This window comes from Pezoporus occidentalis, unplaced genomic scaffold, assembly GCF_034315485.1.
Source record: "Pezoporus occidentalis ecotype Australia unplaced genomic scaffold, CSIRO_AGI_Poc_V1 ctg157, whole genome shotgun sequence".
Taxonomy (NCBI): Eukaryota; Metazoa; Chordata; class Aves; order Psittaciformes; family Psittacidae; genus Pezoporus; species Pezoporus occidentalis.
Genome location: NW_026913393.1, coordinates 1430173 through 1451193, shown reverse-complemented (window position 1 = coordinate 1451193; position 21021 = coordinate 1430173). Strand labels below are relative to the sequence as shown.

The 21021-nt window shown below is 41.6% G+C and overlaps 1 protein-coding gene across 2 annotated transcripts in view; it reads right to left on the bottom strand.

Moving 5' to 3' along the window:
* LOXHD1 (lipoxygenase homology PLAT domains 1) overlaps positions 1-21021 on the bottom strand; it is a 170595-nt gene that overhangs the window by 31602 nt on the left and 117972 nt on the right. For both annotated transcript variants that reach the window (XM_062611784.1, XM_062611783.1), the window contains 6 exons: positions 20215-20424; positions 18646-18769; positions 13922-14130; positions 9088-9273; positions 6170-6297; positions 2166-2283 (listed from right to left, as the gene is read on the bottom strand). In XM_062611784.1, the coding sequence (XP_062467768.1) occupies positions 2166-2283; positions 6170-6297; positions 9088-9273; positions 13922-14130; positions 18646-18769; positions 20215-20424 (975 nt within the window). The remainder of the gene's footprint in view (positions 1-2165; positions 2284-6169; positions 6298-9087; positions 9274-13921; positions 14131-18645; positions 18770-20214; positions 20425-21021) is intronic.

Genomic DNA, 21021 nt, shown 5'->3' with positions numbered 1-21021 from the left:
CACTATTGGTGCAGTTTGAATATTTGGCACAAGGTTCATTACTTTGAGGAGATTCTGAATGAAATTTCAGTGTATTTTATCTAGACAGAAAAAAAAGTTATGACGACTTCCCTGCTTGTAAATTGAATCTTTTGGCTGTGTACAACATCATTTATTCATGCATTTTAATTTGTATTTATGCATTTCTATTTCTGGTAAACTAAAAGCAGTATAAATTATGACCAGCAACAGTTTACAAAAAGACCAAAGACAATTAAATAGATCATTTATTGTTATTTTAATAGAATAAGAAAACTGAGAATATCCTGTAGATAAATGGAGCAACAAATGGTTAATTATGGGGTTGATGGCTTAATCTAGCTTCTCATTTCACTGTGCTAGTTAGCACTAACTGTGAACCATCTGTCTGAGAGTTTAGCACTACCCCCACAAGTATTTCATTATGCAGTTTTAATATGCACTTTTGACAGAAATGGAAATGGGCTCAGATCAGTTTTCATGTCACATCAGGCTACATAAGTTTTCAAGGATGGAATACAAATTGGAGAACACAAATCCTTCCTCCTTTCTTCCAGAGCATTTCTGTGTTCTCTCTCTGCCTAGGAATATAAATGCTACATTAACCTTTGCAGGGAAGGTGGGAAACAAAACTAACGAATAAAGTTGTCTACGTATCACTGGGGTTAGAAGATGCTCCATGTTCTGTTTCCTGAAGAAAAATAGAAACCATTGGTATAATTTTCAAAACCTCCTAAAATCCTGGTGCTTGGCCTGCTCATTGCTTCTATAGAGCTATAAGAGAGTTATAAGCCCATCTGACAAGACCAAATGAGAATTCTTTCTTGCCCACTTCCTGGGGAAAGCCTTGCTTTGGGTGGGACAATGCATCAGGCTCAGGTGTTGGAAGACTGGACAGAGCTGGCCTGCCACTAAAGATGCTGCCATCCCTTGCTTTTGAGGTACTGCTAATTCATGACTGCAAGATCTGGAATGTCTCTGGATGAATAAGGTTTATTTGATTTCATTTTCTAGAAATATGATTTATAAAACTCATGGGAAAGTTCTGGGGACTGATGAAGGGAATTTGACCATGATGACTGGATCAAATTAGAGAACAGATTGAGTTATTTGTGAGGCACAGAGAGAAAAACTGTGTCTGTGGCAACTATTCAGAAAATATACGCTGGAGGTCTAATGCTTTGTAAAGCTGTACAAAAGTCAGCTTTCCTCTCTCAATTTTTTCCTGATAAAAAACTTTGAAGTGGAAATGTTCATGTGAAAAACGTACTACATGACAGAAATGCTTTTTAGCCCATGCTAATGGAGGTGAAAAGCAGTTCATCACTTCGCTGGAAACTTGTGGCTACCTTTTAGAAACACATTATTTATCAGAAAAAAAAGAACAGCTTCAGACTAGTCAAAAAAAGGACAAAGAACCCAATAAAAAAACAGCATGCACTAGTCTTTCTGAACATGGGTTAAGCTATTGAGTCTTAACCTATTCTCATAAAAAGTCAAGACATCCTCAAATACAAGTGATCTTTACGAGGAGATGGTGGTTTGGCAAAGAAGATAAAAGCAAGCACTGTGCTTTTGTGCAAGACAGGACACTAGAGAAAAATAAGTCAACAGAAGTGGTGGGAGTTATTTTGAATGCTCTTCTGAAAACGAAGGCAGAAAATGACAACTTACTTGTATGAACAAGAAAAGAAAGAAATCTGCCTGTGTGCTAGAGGGAGAAGGGAAGGGGAGAGGTTGGATGATTCACCTCAAAGGATGGATTTCTTGGAAATGTCCCATCCATCCCATGCTAGCTGTCCCTGCCTGTCAGAGGGACATCCACTCTCCGACAAGGGCAGAGCATGGCAGGGGCCTGCAGGAGCTAAGGGAACATCCCAGGGACCATACAATATTGCAGGTGCTCCAGTGGCAAGCCAAGGCTCTTTTGCAGGGAGGTAGAGTGAGATCTAACAGCAGAGACTGTGGCAAAGCTTCACAGCACTGCTTTTGCCCTTACTCTCTCCTTTTTTGACTCGATTCGTAAGAAACCAAATGCTGGGAATGAATAAAAGTGAGTCACTCGCTGCCTTTCTCCTCTTTCTCAAGGGCTGAAAGGCTTCTACACAAGCAAGTTGCAAAGCGACGTGCGATGTGAAGTGCATTACCCTTTCCAGGTACCAGTGTGGGCGAGTCCCTTTCCCATCCGTCCGGATCCTCATCTTCCTGAGGGGTGCGATGTCGGCAATCTCCATAATGAAACTGTCTTCTTGTCCTCGCTCAAACCTGGGGGGATTGAAAGACTGAGGAAGTTTCCTGCCGCTTTACAGCATCGTCACGTCTCGATCTGCTGTCCATACTGCAATTCACACTTTGCCAACAGCCTCCAATTAAAAGTTTATGAGTGCACTTTATTGCACTTAAGCTTTCCTGTCCTGCAATCATCAGCTACTGTGCATTTGGCAAGACTGCCTCAATGCAGATTTGACAGGGATTCCTCCTCCCTTGGAAAATCAAGCCCATACAAGGCACCTGGAGTGGTTCCAGGCAGCCTGTCGCAGACATTATCACTCCATTTGTACCCAGAACAATAGAGACTCACAGACAGGTTTCTGCACATCGTCTTCCTCCTGGCATCTGCCCATGTCCTTAGCCCATCCCAACTAGAAGGCAAATCGACTTTACTTAATCTTCTTTTGCTAAGATGCAGCACATACATAACTTTGGATTTTCCGTGGAGACAGACAGTTGCTGCAGCTCAGCTAAATACAGCAGCCACATTGCAAGTCAGAGCTCAGCGCCTAAGTTTAGTAAGCTCAGCAAACTGTGTTAGAAAGGAGCCAAAACCAACTGTCCTGCACTTCCCTTGTGAATTTGGGGAATCTGGATTTGCAAACTAGCTCCATCTTTATTAAGGACCAGGGTGAGTTTGTGTACATTGCGTGAAAGATCTTACCCTGTGCTTGGCTGCTGTGTATAGCACAAGGATGTGTAGGTATTGCTCATCCATAGCAATCAGCAGAAAGTAGAAAGAGGGGAAAAACATATGTTTCCTGAAGAAGATATTACAATGGCTAGGATTGCAGCCACTTTTCCTCCCTCTTAGCATCAATGCTGCTAGCAAGAAAGCCTTGCTTCAGTGAAAGTGCTGCCTCAGGCTCAATATTCTCTGTTCAGAGCAAGTGTGTCTTCTAGGTTTTCCCTCAGAATCACTTTGCAAGACCTGCTATGGGCTTGGAGATGAAAATAGAACCCTTGCTAAGTGAAGGGCAGCAAAATCCTGGGGGTCTACCAAGCCGTGCTATGGCCACTCTGCAGTTCAGGTTCCTCCTTCAAGCAAACTTCTCCTTGTGAATACGTTACCTGAGTCTGCTAAGAGGTTTGAAGAGAGCTCTGCAAACTGTGGGCATTACTATAGCATAGAAAATCTATAATTATGATACGTCATTCCTGGCAATGCACTCAGTCTCCTGTAGCTATGCAGTGCCAGGATACGGAGGAAAAAAACATTTATTTACCAACCTCTGCTCACATTACACCCCACAGCATGAATGTGATTATCCTCATACCATTATCTAAGCCTGCATAGCTGCAGATGTTAGCAATAGGGATTGACTCCAGCGTCCCTGCTTTCACGCAGGCATTGCTTTCCCTGCACTCCCAGAAGCACTTGGATGGGGTGCTTTGGTCCCAGTCCATTTCCAATTATTAAGGTTTATATGTTTTCTCTTTGAAAAACTCCCCTTTCTCTTTATTTATCTTTCTGTGGTACTGGATACCAAGACAGCCTCTCTCTGCGTGAGAAAGAGAATGTGGTTTTGTACCTGGACTGGGTTGATTTGACATCTATTTAAGAAAAAGGTGTGACCCTTCCAGCTTGAATTATCCCATGCTCTTATGATCAGTTTTCATTACAATCACTATTACCTACAAAGCTTCATAGAAGTCTCTTACTCCAATCTCTTTCAGGATAAGCAACTCTAAACTAAGCTGTCAGTTAGAAAAATAAACCATTATTTATCTTAGTAAATGGCCTGTTTACAGTAGGAAAGGCTGATACTCACCTGCTACTTCCCAGAAGTCATTGTACTAAAGGGAAGAAATTGCTAAAGTGACAAACTGGGTGACCCAAGAGCTCTTTTCTATCCCTAATTTATATAAACATGAAGGTAAGCCGAAAAAATTTGAGAAAGGAGAAAGTACCAGACAAGCTGACTGCTGCTATTCCTTTTCCAGGACACTGAAGCATTTACCTGAAGGATTTCATTAAGCTTTTCTACCCATGCCTGCACTTAGAAATATGTCTATTGCCCAGAGGTATCAGCAATAACAGTAATGTAGCTAAAATTGCCTTAAATCTGCAGCAGGTTAGACAGGCAGTTCTTTGTAATGCACTAAGTTGCTGTGAGTGAATTGGCACTGAATAGCCCCAGTAAAGATAAAGTGCCTTTTACCATTTGGTTGCAGTGGCTCTCACCCATTCTTTATTGCTGGCACAAAGGCTGGAGTATTTCCATGCGAAATGTCTCCAAGGGAAGCCTGTGCTATTAACAGCTGGATGAAGACTGGTGGGAGCAATGTGGAAACAGGCATTATGTGTATCTCGGGACATGGATGTCCTCTGCACAGACTGCTGATGTATAGCTGGAGGTATGATATGGAGCATCTCCGGTTAGCAGAGATATGCCAGTACATCCTCAAAGAATAGCACAGCATCCTGAGATATTAAGACATTAACAGCTGTGTTTTACATATCCTGCTTCTTCACACAGCCCCTGTGAGTTTTCTTTTGCAGAACTTCCGCTGGCAGAAGACAACACAAGCGATTAATAACATACAAACTGCATGGCTATCCTTTATTGCATTTTCACATCCTTATATCAGAGTATCCATCCCACACATATAGACAAATATGGTAGGATTTGATAGGCCACATAACTTAGGGATATCAATTGCCTAACAAGGTGGATCAAAACTGCAATCCCTCTTTATGCAGATGCCTTAGTCCCTTTTATAGATTTTTGGTTGACCTGCCCTGATGTGAAATCTGCTTTAAGTACAAACAGCTGTGGTCCGTTTTCCCTCCTATTAGAATTGAACATTAAGCTTAAAATAGCGGAAAACAGACCAGTTTGGGGTTGCCTGGGATGTTGAAAGGGGGATGTTACCAACAGCCAGACACACTGGTAACCCAGGATCATTGTCCCTCATGTTGGATGTCTCTCTGTGATGGGAAGCAGAGCCAAGAGCTATGGCTTTCTTCTATGACAGCTGCAAGTAAAATATGCTCTGAGCAAACAGCTCTGTGCAGGAAGCCTTATCTTCAATTACTCAGGCCACATGTGATAGGTGACTGCATTGGCAGGAAGCTGGTGAAGAGTTCAACATCACCCCAGCAAGCCGAGCTCAAACCCTGTGGCCGAATACTCCAGCCCTCCTGACACTGCTGCTTTGTTGAACAAGGTCAGAAGTAGCCAGTTAATTAAATTTAAGCCTGATGAAGCCTGTCTTTAAAAGATTGTTAGTACCATGTTCATTCTTGAGAGTGCCAAAACTTTCTGTACCAAGAGAAGTGCTAGGAAGGCACAGGAAAGCATCAGCAAATGGATTTGTTGCAGCGGCGTTTTTTGGTTTACAGAAGTGCTGGCATCAGACCAGGGTTACAGTGTTTGTTAGCTGTTTCTGCTGAAGAAAACATGAGATTTCACCAAAATCAGAGCACATAGTGCAGTGCTCTGGGCAGCTTACAGCTCATTTCCATGTCTCCGCACTTCAAGGCCACATCTGGGCAGATGTCACTGCACGTCCACATTGCAGAAATTGCAACTGTGGTCTTATGCAGTGTCCATAGTTCCTCTTGGAGCCAATGCAGAACTTCACAATTCATGTTTTCATTCACCACAGTGCTCATCTCTAAAGCCAGTGAGGAACAGATTAAACAACACTTCTACAAAAGACAAAGGATGGCTTCCCTGCCTACCTGGTTTCCTCTGCTCTGCTAACTACATTACAAGATCATTTGCAAGGGGCCCAGTTCTGAATCTACAAAGTCAATGGGAGTTTATCTTTGTATTTCAGTGGGAGCACCATCAAAACCCCACGTGCTCCTTGACTTGACACTGAATCTGTTATCACTCCACTTCTAACCAACAAAAATTAAGAATTACTGTACCTGTCTCCATTTTTCTCTAGTGGCATCTCCTCAGTATTCCCATTGGATCCAAAGACAGTCATGAAAATGCTGGCATCAGTACCACCACCTTCAATGTCTCCAGTCACAATAGTGACTTCGTAGAGGACCTGGTAAGGATTTGAAACAATCAGAAGGTCTCATTCAAAAAGCTGTCCTTAAACCACACAAAAGCCTGGGCAAAAGGCTAGACAGGCTTTGCAGGAGAGCTTCTTCATTGCCAGAAACGGTTACAACAAAGGTCCTTGGCTTCTTTCCATACCATGGCTCTCTGGGGCAAAGTTAGAGACTCATTTTGCTACAGAATCTTTCTCTTTGCATTGTCTATGACTTTCTCTGCAGATTTTTCTCAGCCTGGATAGACTCAGAAAGAGACACATTCATTTTACCAACAACACTCTCGTGGAACAATGAAGACTTGGTAAACTAATTCTCCATGGGAGTCACAACCCTCATGTCAACGGGTGGATCTGTTGCTGGCATCTCCTCCCAGCTACCTCCCAGCACTCCTGACCTCTGCACTGCACCAAACTCCTGCCATTTTTTAAAAAGGCTCTCAAAGGTACAATTGTTTATTTCCCCTGACTGCGAAATATTTTCCCCCAGTGTTTGGGTCCACCTGGACAACATTTAGTCTGGCATCATTAATGTTTGAAGTCTGTACATCTGAACACAGTCTAAAGCAAAAAAAAAAAAGAAAAAAATCACTGTTTCCCACTGCACCCTCGAACACAGTGTTCCCAAATCTTGTACACTGACAGTACGCCAATCTGTGAAGGATGTTTTACATCATTTTCACCTTATTACCTTAACTTTGTTCTTTTCTCCTGACATGTGAATAATAAGATTCAGAATAAAGTATTTCAGCAGTGTGCAAGTCCCGGTGGCTGTCAGTGGCATTATGAGTGTTAGGCCACTTATATGCTTTCAAGATTGTACCTATGGTAACAAGGCCTCTGGGTTTAAGAGGGGGAAGAACATTAAGAAACTGCCCCAACAAAACATCTCAAATAGTGCAAGCTTTGTTGGCCTGAATTGTGATTGCCAGCAGTGCAATTAAGCAATCTCATATAAAAATTATTTTTCATGTTTTTTCAATCCTGAGTAACCTGTCCATCGTATATTCATCCTCCTGCATATTTTAGTTAATAGCAAACCATCATAATTGCTATATGTAGGAGAAGAAAAACTCTTTTACCAATGCATTAAGGATTTTTAATGACTGTGGTGGACATTGACTAGTTTCTTTATGTCTGGGAAGGCAAATATTCAATTTAAAGCACAAAGAGGGAATATCAAGCCAAAAAGAAAATTAAATCCAAATAGATATGTATAGCCGTGCAAGGATCAAGCAAAAGCAAAATAAAAAAGCATTAACTTTCCCAAAGATGTTGAATGTATTAGTCTTCTTTGAATAATAATAAAAAGAATAATCTAACTCAGTTTCTAACTACAGCTGTTTATGAGGGAAGAGTCCCAAATTCCCTCAACCAAGAGACTGATCAGAAAGTCAAATGCACACTTCTGATTTCATATCCCAAGCATCTCCCCTGATTTCCTTCAAACCTTTCAAGTTTCTGGCCCAACATTATAGAAAAAAAATTTAGTGAGATGTGTCTACTTTTGGCATGCTTACGAAAATAAATATTCAGGATCAAGCTTTCGAAGGAAGACTGAACATAAGTCTTCATTAACATCCACTTCAATCTACACACAAGTCATCAGCTCACCAATAGGAGTTTGGAAAACTTACTCAGGAGGTTAAACAACTGATGGAAAGTTTTTAAAAGATCAGGTTTTAACCTTGGTATTGAGTCCGAGGGAGGGATTTTTTTTAACTCTTAGGTCAATTCCAACACTGAAGCCTGCACTGAGTTGTTCCGTCCTTCAGAGATGTTAAAAAATGTTATCACATTTTTGTGTGTCTGGGCAACAAGATAGATTTCAGGAGAATAGCTTAAGAATCAAGTGCACTATAAAGAAAAATAATGAAAGTGTAACCTTACTGCATATAGAAACACAGCTATACAGGTTTAAAATTGCCATACAGGTGTTAAACACAGTATTATTATCCCATTCATTTAGACTGTTAATTCATCTATAAATCTTACATCCAAAATCAGCATAGCTCAGCTTTCCTATTTGCACATGGTTGAAATATGGCTTGGCATACATTACTTCAAATTTCATATCTATGGATGAAAAGACTATGTGGGGTTTGGGGTTTTCTCCCTTGCTTATTCAATTTTAATTAGTTATTAATTTCAAGCATAAAGATTACAAATATTTCTGTATTTCAACAATTTCCAATTATTACTAGTTTCTAACTGAATTCAGTTTCCCTATCTCTGGCAGTATTCAAAGCCAGGTTGGACAGAGCCTTGTGTGACATGGTCTAATGTGAGACATCCCTGCCCATGGCACAGGCTTCAGAACTAGATGATCTTAAGGTCCTTTCCAACCCAAACCATTCTACGATTCTATGTAGCCACACTGTGCAGAGATTAAAACATCTCCAGTCCTCTATGTGCTGGAAGTACCTCCTCAACAAAACATTTTGAGTTTCAAATGAAAGGGTTGAGATGGAGTTAGATGGCATCAAGGTGTTTACCTTGCAGCTGTTCCAACTCCATAGGTATGAGGTGACAAGATGAGGACAAGCTGCTGAACTGTGTCCTACTTCTTCTGCCCTACCCTGTCCTTCTGCCTGTGATATGGTTACATCCATATGGTTACTAATCAGTGCTTTCAGAGGTAATGATGCTAAACCACTCCTAAAGATTTTGCTGAAGAAATTACAAACAAACCCTCTGTAAATAAAAGACTCAAACCACATGCATATGTTACAACCTTCATCAGCACAGGTTTGTGCAACAGCCAAAGATGAGACAAGAGCCTACCTTGACACCAATGTTAACGCAGTCCGCATCCAGGATGTTGAGGATTCTTGAGGTGAGCCCATCGCCTTTGTCTCTGGCAAGCCAGCACTTACAGACAAAGTTATACATGACACCTTTGGTGGGCACAACAATGTTGACCTCTTCCACCAGCCAGCAGCTCTCGGGGGTAGCGCCATCATGCCCCACCTGAGAGAGTCAGTGAGAAAACATCTGCTTGTTAAAGGGGATTTCTTGGGAGGAAATACCTCAACTGGGTGTTTCAACCAGAGATGAAGGACTAAGAGTGTTGACTACATACACCATCATAAAAACCACTTGCAGAGCGGAATGGAGGAAGCCGTGAAAGAGTGCGTGCCATTGGTGCCCCACAGGCAAGACATCAGTGGACATGGCAGCTGATGTGGGCAAGGAAACCCAGGTGAAGGGCTGTTCAGCATGAGGGAAGGCAGGACACTGCCAGTCCCATAATTAAGGAAGGCAGGCTGGACTGACCTACATGAAAACATTTCCAGTCTAATACTGCTCTGCTTCTTCTTCACTGACCTCTATCTGCTAATTTGCTGATCTCTGAAGACCCATTTCTCTATCTTTCTAAACCCTTCCACTGCTGTTGCAACACTTAGAAGTGACTATCCAAAGCTTCATAGTCAAGAAGAAAGACACAGCTAGGCAAACACCCACATGTGTTATTCAAACACTCCTTCCCTCTAAAGAAGTCTAAGTCAACTATATGCATCAGGCTGTTTCTCTGCTTCCCATCTACTTTAACTGCAAATCTCCATGTTTGTGTAGGAGCCAACAGATGTAGCTTACATCTGTAGCTGGTTGATCTTCTACTACCAAGGACCACCTCCTCCAAGCTAAAGGATGGTCCATCCAGGAGAGCAGGAAGTCAAAGAGTGGCAGGAAGCCTTCGTGGATGAACAAGGGGCTCCTGACAAAACTTACTTGGAAAAAGGAAGAATATTAGAGGTGGCAGCAGGGTCAGTGAACCTGGAGAAATACAAAGATGCTGCTCAAGTGTGCAGGGGTGAGGTTAGAAAAGTCCAAGCCCACCTTTGAACCTGATTCTGGAAAGGACCATAATGAGCAATAAGTTGTGTTTCCACAGGTATATCATCAGCAAAAGGAGGATGATGGTCCAAACTGTCCAAGGAACTGCATGTGTCCCTCTTAAAAAATGTGAGGAATTCATCCTGGGGCGGACTTATACGCATAATTCTGTATCCCAGCTGATGTATGAAACTCTGTCAACCAGTCATTCCAGTGAGCTATCTGTACATAAAAGGTAGAATAAAAGAGGTACCTGCACTTCATTATTTTCAGAGCAGGTGTTGTTTGTATCATTTCTAGGAAAATGAGGTCCTTAGCTCTTGCTGGTTTTGTTTTGAAATTATTAGGATACTTAGGGTTGTTTGCAAAATAATTCTTAATAACAGATCCATTTAGGGTAATGTATCCATGGTGCCTCTCTTTTCCTCAAAAAAACAAATGATCTTTTTTATCTGACTGTCTCAGTCATCACTGCTGTTAGGAGTATTATTACTATACTAATGTCTGTGCAGCTGCAGAAAATTAGAGTTAACCACTAGGGAAATACAGGTCTACAGTGGATGCATTAATTTTCAGATTCTTGGGGTGTGAGGTGAATGGGAAAAGAACACTTGCCTACTGCCTCTCTGACAGCTTAGCTGTCCTCCTCCAAAACCACACTCCTTCTGAGAGTCTGCACAGAGACTCTTGAGACCTGTTGCAGGATGGCACAGACAAGGCGATGGGAAAAGTTGAGGGCAATGTCTCTGCAGTGAAGCAGGGACAAAGCAGCTGGTGAGAAAATCCCAATGAGCCTATTAAAATCTGCTGCTTTTTTGGGTTCATTACAGCCCCCTCCTAAAGCATCATTCCAAGACATGGCTAGGTACCAGATTTTCACAGCAGCCTTTAACTCCTTTGGTATCAATGACTGGATAGATTAAATCATTCTGCACATCCAGCTGCCTTGAAAAACCTGCACACAAGCAGATTTCCAAGGGCCTCAAGAACAGTGTTGTAAAGTCTGGTATAAATTAATCCAGTGTTGAGTCTTCCTTACGGCTGGACTTTTGAGAGCAGAACACTGGGATTTGTTTTTCAATTCCAAGCAATTCTGTAGACACAACATGCCAATGCAGTGAGTGATCCAAAGCCATGGCCACACCAGCAGTGTAGCCTGGACAGGTGTACCAATATCACAAGTTGTTTGAGGCTGTAATGTTTGAGTTAAACCCAGAATGACAGAATTTCAAAGGCTGTTTGAAACCTTTCTAACTCATTCCTACGGTCCTTGAAGGGCTGTTGGGTATCTCCTATTACCAAGACATAGATGCACAATTCACACCAAGCAGCTCACAGTCACGAAGAAACCAAATGCAACAACAGGGGGAAATGGGAGACAATCTGAGTGGTCTCTAACCTGAGCTAGAGGGAAAAGATAAAAGAAAAAAGAATAAAAAAAAAGGATTTTCTGCTTAATGCGCAAGGTGCAGAGAATACTAGTGTGACCTCCGCGTCTTCCAGGATGAGGCCCTTAGTCAGTGAAGGACTGGACTTGAAACACTTGTATGTCCTTGGCTTTACTCTGTGCTTGTGATTGAGAAAGGCTCTGAACCAAAAGTCCAGAAGTGGTTTAGAAATGGAGAACAGTGAAAGACTCTTCCCAACATACCTGTGTCTGTGCAGCAACAGCAGTCTATGAACAGAGATAATCTTATTCGTTAGAAGAAGAAATACTAAAACTTGTCTTAAGAACACAGTATAAAGTGTCTACTGAATAATATGTATTATTTATTTTCATGTTAGTGTGTCTGTTGAAGTACTGCAGGAGTAAATATTATATCTTTAGGCTTACACAACAGGTATAAATGAGCCCCTTTCAAATTACTTCATGTTCCACTGTTTCTGCTTTCACCAAAGTATATTTGCAGCAGGAAAATAATACCAAAGAATAAGTGGCATCACAATGCAAATCTTACGATCCTACTAAATCTGCTGCCTGGGTTATAAGAGGGCTTCTGAAAACTTAATCTCCATGCTCTGTTATTTTCACATGGTAACTTGTATTCAGAACTTCTTGCCTTCTTCCAGAAGCAGCCAAATGCCAAATCTGAGAACAAACTGTTCCTCACTTTTCCCGAGTAGATAACTACCAGTTTTCTGCAATGTCCCTGAACACTGCAGTTTTGTACAAGAAAAGTATGGACTGATTCCATGGCAACCACAGCAGACTGGCACATCGATGTCATCGCTGGGACATGGATCAACAGCAAGGGACCTTCCAAGAACAGGGCACTGCCTGAAGGAAAGCAGAAGGCCACTAGCAGATGGCTCCTCCAGCTACAACACTGGGGAAGGTTACAAACTTAAAGGAAAAATGAGCAAGAGGGAGGCAGCAGAGTGGGGAGATCACTGAGGATAGGGCTGAAAGACTGCAGAAAACCATCACCAGCTTGAAAGCTACATGTTCTTTCTTTTTCTAACTCTGCATTTCATTTACAACCTTTTATCTTCTTTCCCATTTGCAATCCTTTGTTTTTGCCTATTTCTAGTGTCTGCTTTTACTTTCTCCTCTTCTCTACCCTTCCCCGCCCTACTCACAATCTCTTTTCCTGCATCCCTTTCTGTTCCTTTCTTCAGCCTGTTCCTTTTGTTTCCCTGACATGGAGCGGTTATACTGGCTTTTTCCTCCCTCTCTGTCCCAGCCCATGGATTTTTCCATGTGCACACAGAAGGATTTGTGCACTTGTTTCACTTTCAAAGTTTCACCTAGAGATGAACCAGATAGAAAATGCCACTAATACTCATAATAACTAGGTGCTTGGAGTGCATTAAGGAAATGGCTTGATGATAAACTTAAAATATGGAAACCTCTCAAGGAGACTTCTCAGAATCTATTGCTTGAATGAAAGCTAATAGGGGTGCTTCAGTCTATCAGCTGCTACAGCAGGACATACAACTCAAAAGATTTTTTTAATTACTTAGGATTTCTCTATATCTTTTCATTTATCTGCCTCTGAATACACAAGCACAAGCATCAGCATGTAGGTTTACTGCAACACAAAGCATGGGGTAAAAAAACTTAAATAGGCTCTTGAAGTTCTCAGATGTTGTGGGTTTCAGCAGGCAAGGGGCTGGAACAGGCTTTCAAAGAGATGGAACTGCCGTATGAAACAAGAATGTTGTGCGCAAATGGTCTGGAAGATTCATGTGAAGTTTAAGCTCAGTGATGGAAAGCCTATGCAAATTCTGTCTCCCTGAGCCACAGCATTAAAAATGGCTCCTGTACTGAAATCTATCTGTGTACGTTACTTACGAGCAATGATTAATTGTCTTCTCTGAGCCTGGGTCCTCCAAGCTGTGAAAACAATTTAATGTTTAGCTAGAAAATCATATAAGATGTGTTTCTCACTGCAGGCACAATTTATGAAAGCCAACTGGAAGGAGAGTAAAAATCAACTAGGAAAAAGACTGATGGAGGACTGCACCCTTGGAACCTTCACTGCATCTGTCAATAAGAGTGCTTGACTAAATACAGTGCCAGAGCTGGGACAAAACTAGGACATACTACAACTTCCGTATAATTCAAGATTGTGTTCTGCATCTCAAGGATCTTGGTTTTTGTGAGATATAAAGCGTACTTATTTTCAAGTTCAGACACATGTGAAATCTCATTAGCGCATCCCTGTTTACAGTCCTTTTTGACCCAAGTGCCTTCCCTTCACTGCTAAGAATAACAGCAACACGTGCTTTCTTTGGCCATGTGTATGTCTCCAGTACTTGTGCTGCCTTCACAAAGTACCTCCACTTTTTTGATCTCCCCAACATCTAGGCCCCAAACAGAGAACTTCTCTACGGAGCCATCTGCAAACTCGTCTTTTCCTTCTGGGAGATCCAGCCACAGCCTCTCAGTCTGCACTTTCTGAGGACCCATGATGATGATGTACACTCTGCTGTCGGTGCTGGAATCGTACACAGTGCCCGTCGTGACAGTGATGTGGTATGGGATCACTGCAACAAACAGAGGTTTAGTCATCAGAAACCCCCACACATATTCATTTACATGAGACTTCAGAAAACCAGGGACTCATACCATCAGGGGGAGCAGTCATGCATACTAAATAGGTTCACATCCCATTGAGCTCATTTGTAGAAGGGATAACACCATGCAGCACTGGGCTATAAGCGTGCACAGGAGACTGCTTTACCATACACACCTGGGACTGAATTCTGCAAGGGTAATTTCCCCAGATAACCCTACTGGCTGCAAGGAGGTTGTAAGTCCAGGTTTCTCACTAGTAGTTGACAGAACAACAAAGGGCTTGAACCTTTATTTACACCAAGAGACCTTCCTGAAGATGAGACTGAGCAACTAAATCTTAAACAGGCTATTAGACCAAAGTGATCTTATATTCACTGTTCAATAAAGGCAAATAAATCTATGCTGACTCCAAGGTAAACCGTAACTGAGTGAGTGTCCCAGTACAACTGAAAATGTTCTCCTTTGTGCTTCATTCAAGGATTGCCACGATATATGGGGCAGCTCAGGGTTTCAACATCCCTTTGCAAATCCAGGCAAACTATGAACAACCCTTGTACTAACAGTAGGCCACTCAATAATTTTATACATTGAGTAATGATATTGCTCAGGGTAAAAACCTTCAGGCCAAGGCTTGGGACTTAGAAGGTTGTTCTGTAGTATTCAGACATTTCAGTTCAGCTGCTGAAAGGGAGGAAGTGCCAGACTGCTTTTCAAATCCTTTCCAAAGGCTCATTTGGGTAAGCCAAGCAGGCAGTGCAGAATTAGACGTTAAATACTCAGAACATTTGTGCAGGGCTGTTCAAACTGTTCTGACAAGACTCAGAGCTCTGAAACTTGCTTGTCACAGGCTCGAAATTCAGCTTGGCTTCATCATCACTTTTTTTATTTAAAAAGGCTCAGTTGGCTTCCAGATCACCTGGGACTGGTATCTAGTTTTGCTTTATGGTGACTAACAACACTCTCAGGGTGGGGGTTGTACTAGAAACTCACGTCAAGCTCAGAATATGTGTGCAAGACCAGGGAAGGCATGAATTCATGCTGATCAAATCTGTTCTTACCTCTGGGCAGAGCAGAACCCAAAGAGATTAATTCAGCCCCAGTCTGAGGATTTTGTGTACCAACACAAAATAAACTGATAATTAGGCAAGACTTATTCTCCCTATTATAGTATCATTTACATTTCAGTGTGCGCATCAGCATAATGATATGCAATGCATTCTTCACAAAGTAGTCATTGGAGCTGACAGCATTAGGAGGAGAAAGAGCTTAGCTTTAGGCAAGACAAATTTTGTAAGAATATATCAAAGGATCATGTTTAGATCAGCCCCAGACCCCTTTTTTAAATAAAGTATATTTTGAAGAGGGACAGAACTTCCTTTTTATAAAGTTTTTATCCTGTTCTTCTGTGGCAGAATAAGTTCACAGAACTACCAGTATTTCCAATTGATGTTGCATCCTCAAGCCAAAGTACTTGAAATATTGGTAGAAAAAAATGAGAAGTATGAGAAATTATCATTTTCCACTTTAAATAATGGATACAGAGACAGACAGTAAGTTCAGGAAATACTGTTTAAGGAAACAGCAGGAAACACTGATTGCTGTTCTTTCCTCTAGAAACTGGAAGAGTAATCCTTTAATTTATCTCCCTTCTCCACTGTCTCCATTTTTTGTCTGGGACTCATAGTTCTACTTCTTCGAACACAGGAGAAGGTAGAACCTGAGGCATGTGGCCACAGCAGGACACCACAGGTCCTACAGCACATCTTCCTTTGCCCTGTTTCCTTGAGCCCTGTGCAGGGCTCCTGCTGTTTGAGGACACACATCCCCCTCACAGAGGGTTGGGTTTCACTAGGGATACAGACCACATTGTCTCCAGCAGGCTCCTAGCCAACAGGGTCTTTTGCTGCTCTTCATCTCCACATCACCTCCTGCCCCTCAAAATTATTCACCATCTTGAGCATGGGAGAGTCAGCACTGGGCTGCTTGAACTCTCACTTTGCTTCACAGGCAGCTCCTAATACCACTTCCCCTAATCAACTAAGTAACAGCTGGCTTTTTATCCAGCTCAGGAGGTGGCTGTCTGGCGCACACAGTCCATCTTATCTGACATTCCTTCAGGAAGCAGCTTCCTTAATGAGGTCATGTCACTGCAACAGAGATAGTGTTGATGACAAACTCCAGGACTCAGAAGAGAAAGACCACCGTCACAATGGAGATGATGGGTGCTATACTAGCTCTGATGGAGAGGGATTCTCCTGTGAGATGTTGATGTTCTACCCATTATTTGTGAAACTACATGGAATGCTAACATGGCAGATGTTATCCATTGTCTCACCACAGAAGTAATATCAGAAGGAACATGGGAATCTCTTATTTTCCACTGGAGCACAATATGGGATTACAAAAGAAGGGTTGATCCAAGACACATGGGCTGCAGACCAGGATAAGCAACATGCAGCATTATGTCTGCCTCACAACTTAAAGGCATGAGACATGCAACCCAGATATCACATCATAACAAGCTACTGGGTATCAGCTGAGCTGCAGTAACCATTTGTGTGAATTCCCTTGGACCATGTCAGTGAAATCTATCATAAACTCCTAAGCCAAATTACATCATTTTACACTTGCCTTACCATGGAAGTTTAAGATAAGTTTAATTACTTGGCACTTGTGGACTAAGAGCAGCCATGACTCAGCTGTCACCCAGTTACTTCTTACAACACAATAACTTAGTCATACACCCAAAAGACCCCATGGAGGATGACAACAAGCTATAGGTGTAATTTAGATAATAAGTCATTGTCCTGGAACACAGAAGTAGTTAATAAAAAGGTGTATAAATACAGAGAGAAAAAGCCTATGTGATAATGAAGTTATAAGGAAATACCAATAGACTAGAAAAGTTTTCCACCAAGGTTAACTTCAGCTGATGGACACCAATCTTCTAGACTTCCTTCACAGCCAGGACAGAACAAAACATGCACAGCTTTCCTACTTCCTACTGCAGCACCAGAGCAGGACTAGCCTCCCTGCATGTAAGCTGGCTTTTGCAGACACAGTCTGGCATATTTCGCTTGTTGTAAGATGCAATCTGTATAGTCAGCTTTGCCTTATCTCAGGAACCAGAGCCTAAAGATGCAACCCTACACTAAAGCCACAAACAGTTTCCATCAGTTATTTGAGCAGAAAAACTCAGTCCAGAGTTCATGAACTCCCTGTCTTTCAATGACAGCACTTGCAGAACATTCTCTTCTACCAAGGTATAACCCAGACCACATCTAGAAAAGAACAAGCTCACCTGAGCACTCAGTTGAAGCTTGTTTTCTGAGAGCCAATAGACTTATCTGTGCTCTTGCTCACCTTCCATATCTCACAACAGCTGCTGTGATGCAGCTGTGTTATAAGAAAAAAAAACTGAATTGTACTAAAGCAAATCATATTTCACTTAATGTTAAACAAACATCCTTGGTGAGGGGGCATTACTAGACCGATCATGAAAAAAGGGGAGATGGCTTAAATGTGGCAAACAAGAGATTCAAAGCCATCTTTGGTAATTCAGATCTAATATGCTACATGAAATATTATCTTGAGAAGGTCAAAGATATACAGGAGGAGAAAAGAGGCTGATATCAGCAACAAGAGCTACTTTGAGCAATCATGTGGAAAAGAGCCTCTGATAGTTCAAGGGAGGCTCTTTTGGTAATAACATATGTGATTTACTTACTGTCCTTCTCACTGCAAAGAGCTTTAGATCCTTTAAAGGACATTTTGGACAAAATTATGCAGATTTTGCATAAATTCTTCCCTTTACTCTATGAGAACCCAATGATCAGAGGCTAGTGTCATTTCTCCCTACCTCTGAATTGCTATCCTTAATGAAGTTATGGTGGAAGAGGAGTAAGAGAGTGTATAGTACTTCAAGTCAGGGGTTTCTTTCTGAAGAGGTCCTATGGATGTTGTTGACTAGCTGGTTTTCCACAGTAGGTGGTGTGTATGGTCTCATCTAAGTTTAGGCATCTAAGGGACATGATTTGCTACTGCAGTTGCCCATGGAGTTCCCCTGTGCATTTTGCCTCACTGTCACAGAAAACGGCATACCCTTGAATAACCACCTACGTAACCCTATTGTCACACTGTACAAAGCATCACACTGGAGAGCTTACATCTTCTGGCAATAGAGAAGTTAATTCTGACAAGCTGCAGCATCATAGATTTCTACAGGGGATGTATAAGAGGGTTGGAAACACTGAAGTTGCTATGAACTTCATGGCTTATTTCACATGTAGGGTTAGAGAGCTGTACAAAAGCATCACAGAAACACAAGTACTGATGGAGCTTCTACAAAGCACTCACAACAGAAGTTGAAGAGAAGCAACCTGTTGCACTGCCCTCCTTGCTCTTCACCAGGTTGAACACAGACTTTCAAGCACTGAAAGCCAACAACATATCCACACATGCAATCAAACACAGTGCTTGCTCACATGATCCTTCTTCTGCCGCCTTGACCAAGCTGGATTTTTTCGTCTCCTTCAGGTTTCCACTGCTATCCTGACTTGACAGACTGAGAGATGAGCTATCCAGGCTGTTCCGCTCACCATCATAGTTCTAGTTAGAAGGCATATAATAGAGGGTAATGAGGTTGAGTGTTCAAGCATTGTCAGCTGTTCCCATGTGCCTCCAAGAACAACGTAAGAAGAAATCCCTATAGTTACCCAGGTAGCCTTTTGCTCAGTGTAGCTCAAATAAATGTGACTTGTAATTTACTGTAGGTAATTCATTCACTTCATTGGTAACCTTGACAGGTCATTTTTGATGCGTGTTATAATATAAGAAAATATAATGGGCCTAATAGACTTTAATGGTGTGTTGTGACATTTCCGCTGCTACCTGCATGAGGAATAGCCACAGAAAATTCAGGAAAATTCATAGGAAAATGGAGCAGTGCCAGATTTGTTTATCAGGGCACACACCAAGGTGTCAGAGGAAAGTATATGGTACAGTTCAAAGAGCATGAGAGGGAGAGTACTGCAAAGCTGAATGATAAAAAATGTCTATTGTATTTCAAGAGTCACTGCAGATGTGCTTAATGCCATTATCCAACAAATGTGAGGCTCTTACCACACAGTCATGCAATTAAAGTTTTGAAAAAAGAGTTATTATCTTTTCCTCATTATGAATTAATATTGGCAACAGGGTGAGTGTGACCACAAGCATGCATAGCATTGTCTGCTGCAGTTTTATGAGGCAGCATATGGCAATACTCATCCATGGTGTAACTCTTCTCATATCTATTCTGTTGTATTCAGAATGAGTCTGGCTCAATCTCATTGATGATAATTTTAGTGGTAACTGACAATTAATATGTCGCTGTATTTTGCAAAATGGACTCCTTAAATACAATGGACTTACAATCAGCTGCTTTATTATGTATAACTGTATAGAAGCAAGAGAGGTCTATTAATCTTGTTTGCCTATTTTAATTCATGCACGTAACTCGAATTACAATTACCTACATTAGCCTGATAAAGCAGTAGAGAATGTGCAAGTAAAAAGGGCATTTCAATAAGGAACATTTGGTGCTTTGAGTGGCAGCAAACAGACCAGACTTTTTACAGTTGGCAGTGATGGAAGAAGGAGCTGAAAAGATAAACCTGTCTAGTTTGGTGAGGATGAAGTCAAGGGACCCAATATTTTGGCTCGAGGACTTTGAACAGTGGGATCCAAAACTAACCTACTTTGTGAGCACAGCAAGCAGAGAAACAGGGAAATATACTTTACTGTGCATCAGCAAGATACGTTTGCTCTCATCTGAAGAATCTCACTTAGACACCTTGATGTTTCTGTTGAAATTGCAAATTACAGAGCTAGTGATACTGGGCTGAGATTGACCATATTTTCAGCACTTGTCTGAAAATCACAAGTTCATTTTGGACAAGCAAAAAAACTCGTAAGTCCCTAATGAGCTGTCCTGGACTTCAATAAGATATTCAATCATTTTATTTTCATTAGTAGCAGTGGGTTGGGATCACCACTCTGTGCCGTAACTGTACCTGTTCATAAAGCGTACGCTCTATCTTTTTGTCCTCTTTCTTTTTAGAGAGCCAGCGCTCACACAGGAATACGAATGACTCCTCTGTGGTTTCGTCCAGGATCTCTACTTTATCCAGGAACCAGTCAGGACTGAACATGCTGTTGTCGTGACGAATCTTGATCTTGTACAGAATGCCAAGGTCCACAGCCTGCATAGTAAACGTGTCCTCCTGCAGTGTGTTCAACAGCAGTTGCTTTTGTTAAAGACTTCTCAACAGATCATCTACCAGACAAAAGTGGAGACTGAAGGGCATGATGTGCGTTTAAATTCTGTTTTACATGATGGTGTTTGGTTGAAAGCTTTGCAGCAGTATGGAGAGGCATATATGTATGCTAAAACTGTTCTGCAGGGAAGTGTTTTGAAGCCTGCTTCTGCTATGAGGGGAGCTGCATAAAATGTCACTTTTACAACCAATTAGAATATTGAATTCCTGGAATTTTACATCCTGATTTTTTAAATCTAAGTATACTTCCCTTTCTAATGCAGTGAGATTTGTATGGGCAATCCAGATACCACAATCTTTGGCATTATTATATCTAAGTATCTCCATATCAGGTTGTGAATATGACTCATGGGCTGACCACAGAGTACCACTTTGGAGTTATTTTGTCAAACACAGCTGCAGTTTAGATCCCATCAATTTATCATGCTATGTGGTGAATTACAATATATACTTTATACGTGCAAATCAGTTGCACAGAGGCTATGCGAATGAGACACCTCTGGTTTTGTGTGCTCTCAAGCCTACAGCTAACAATTCAGGCCA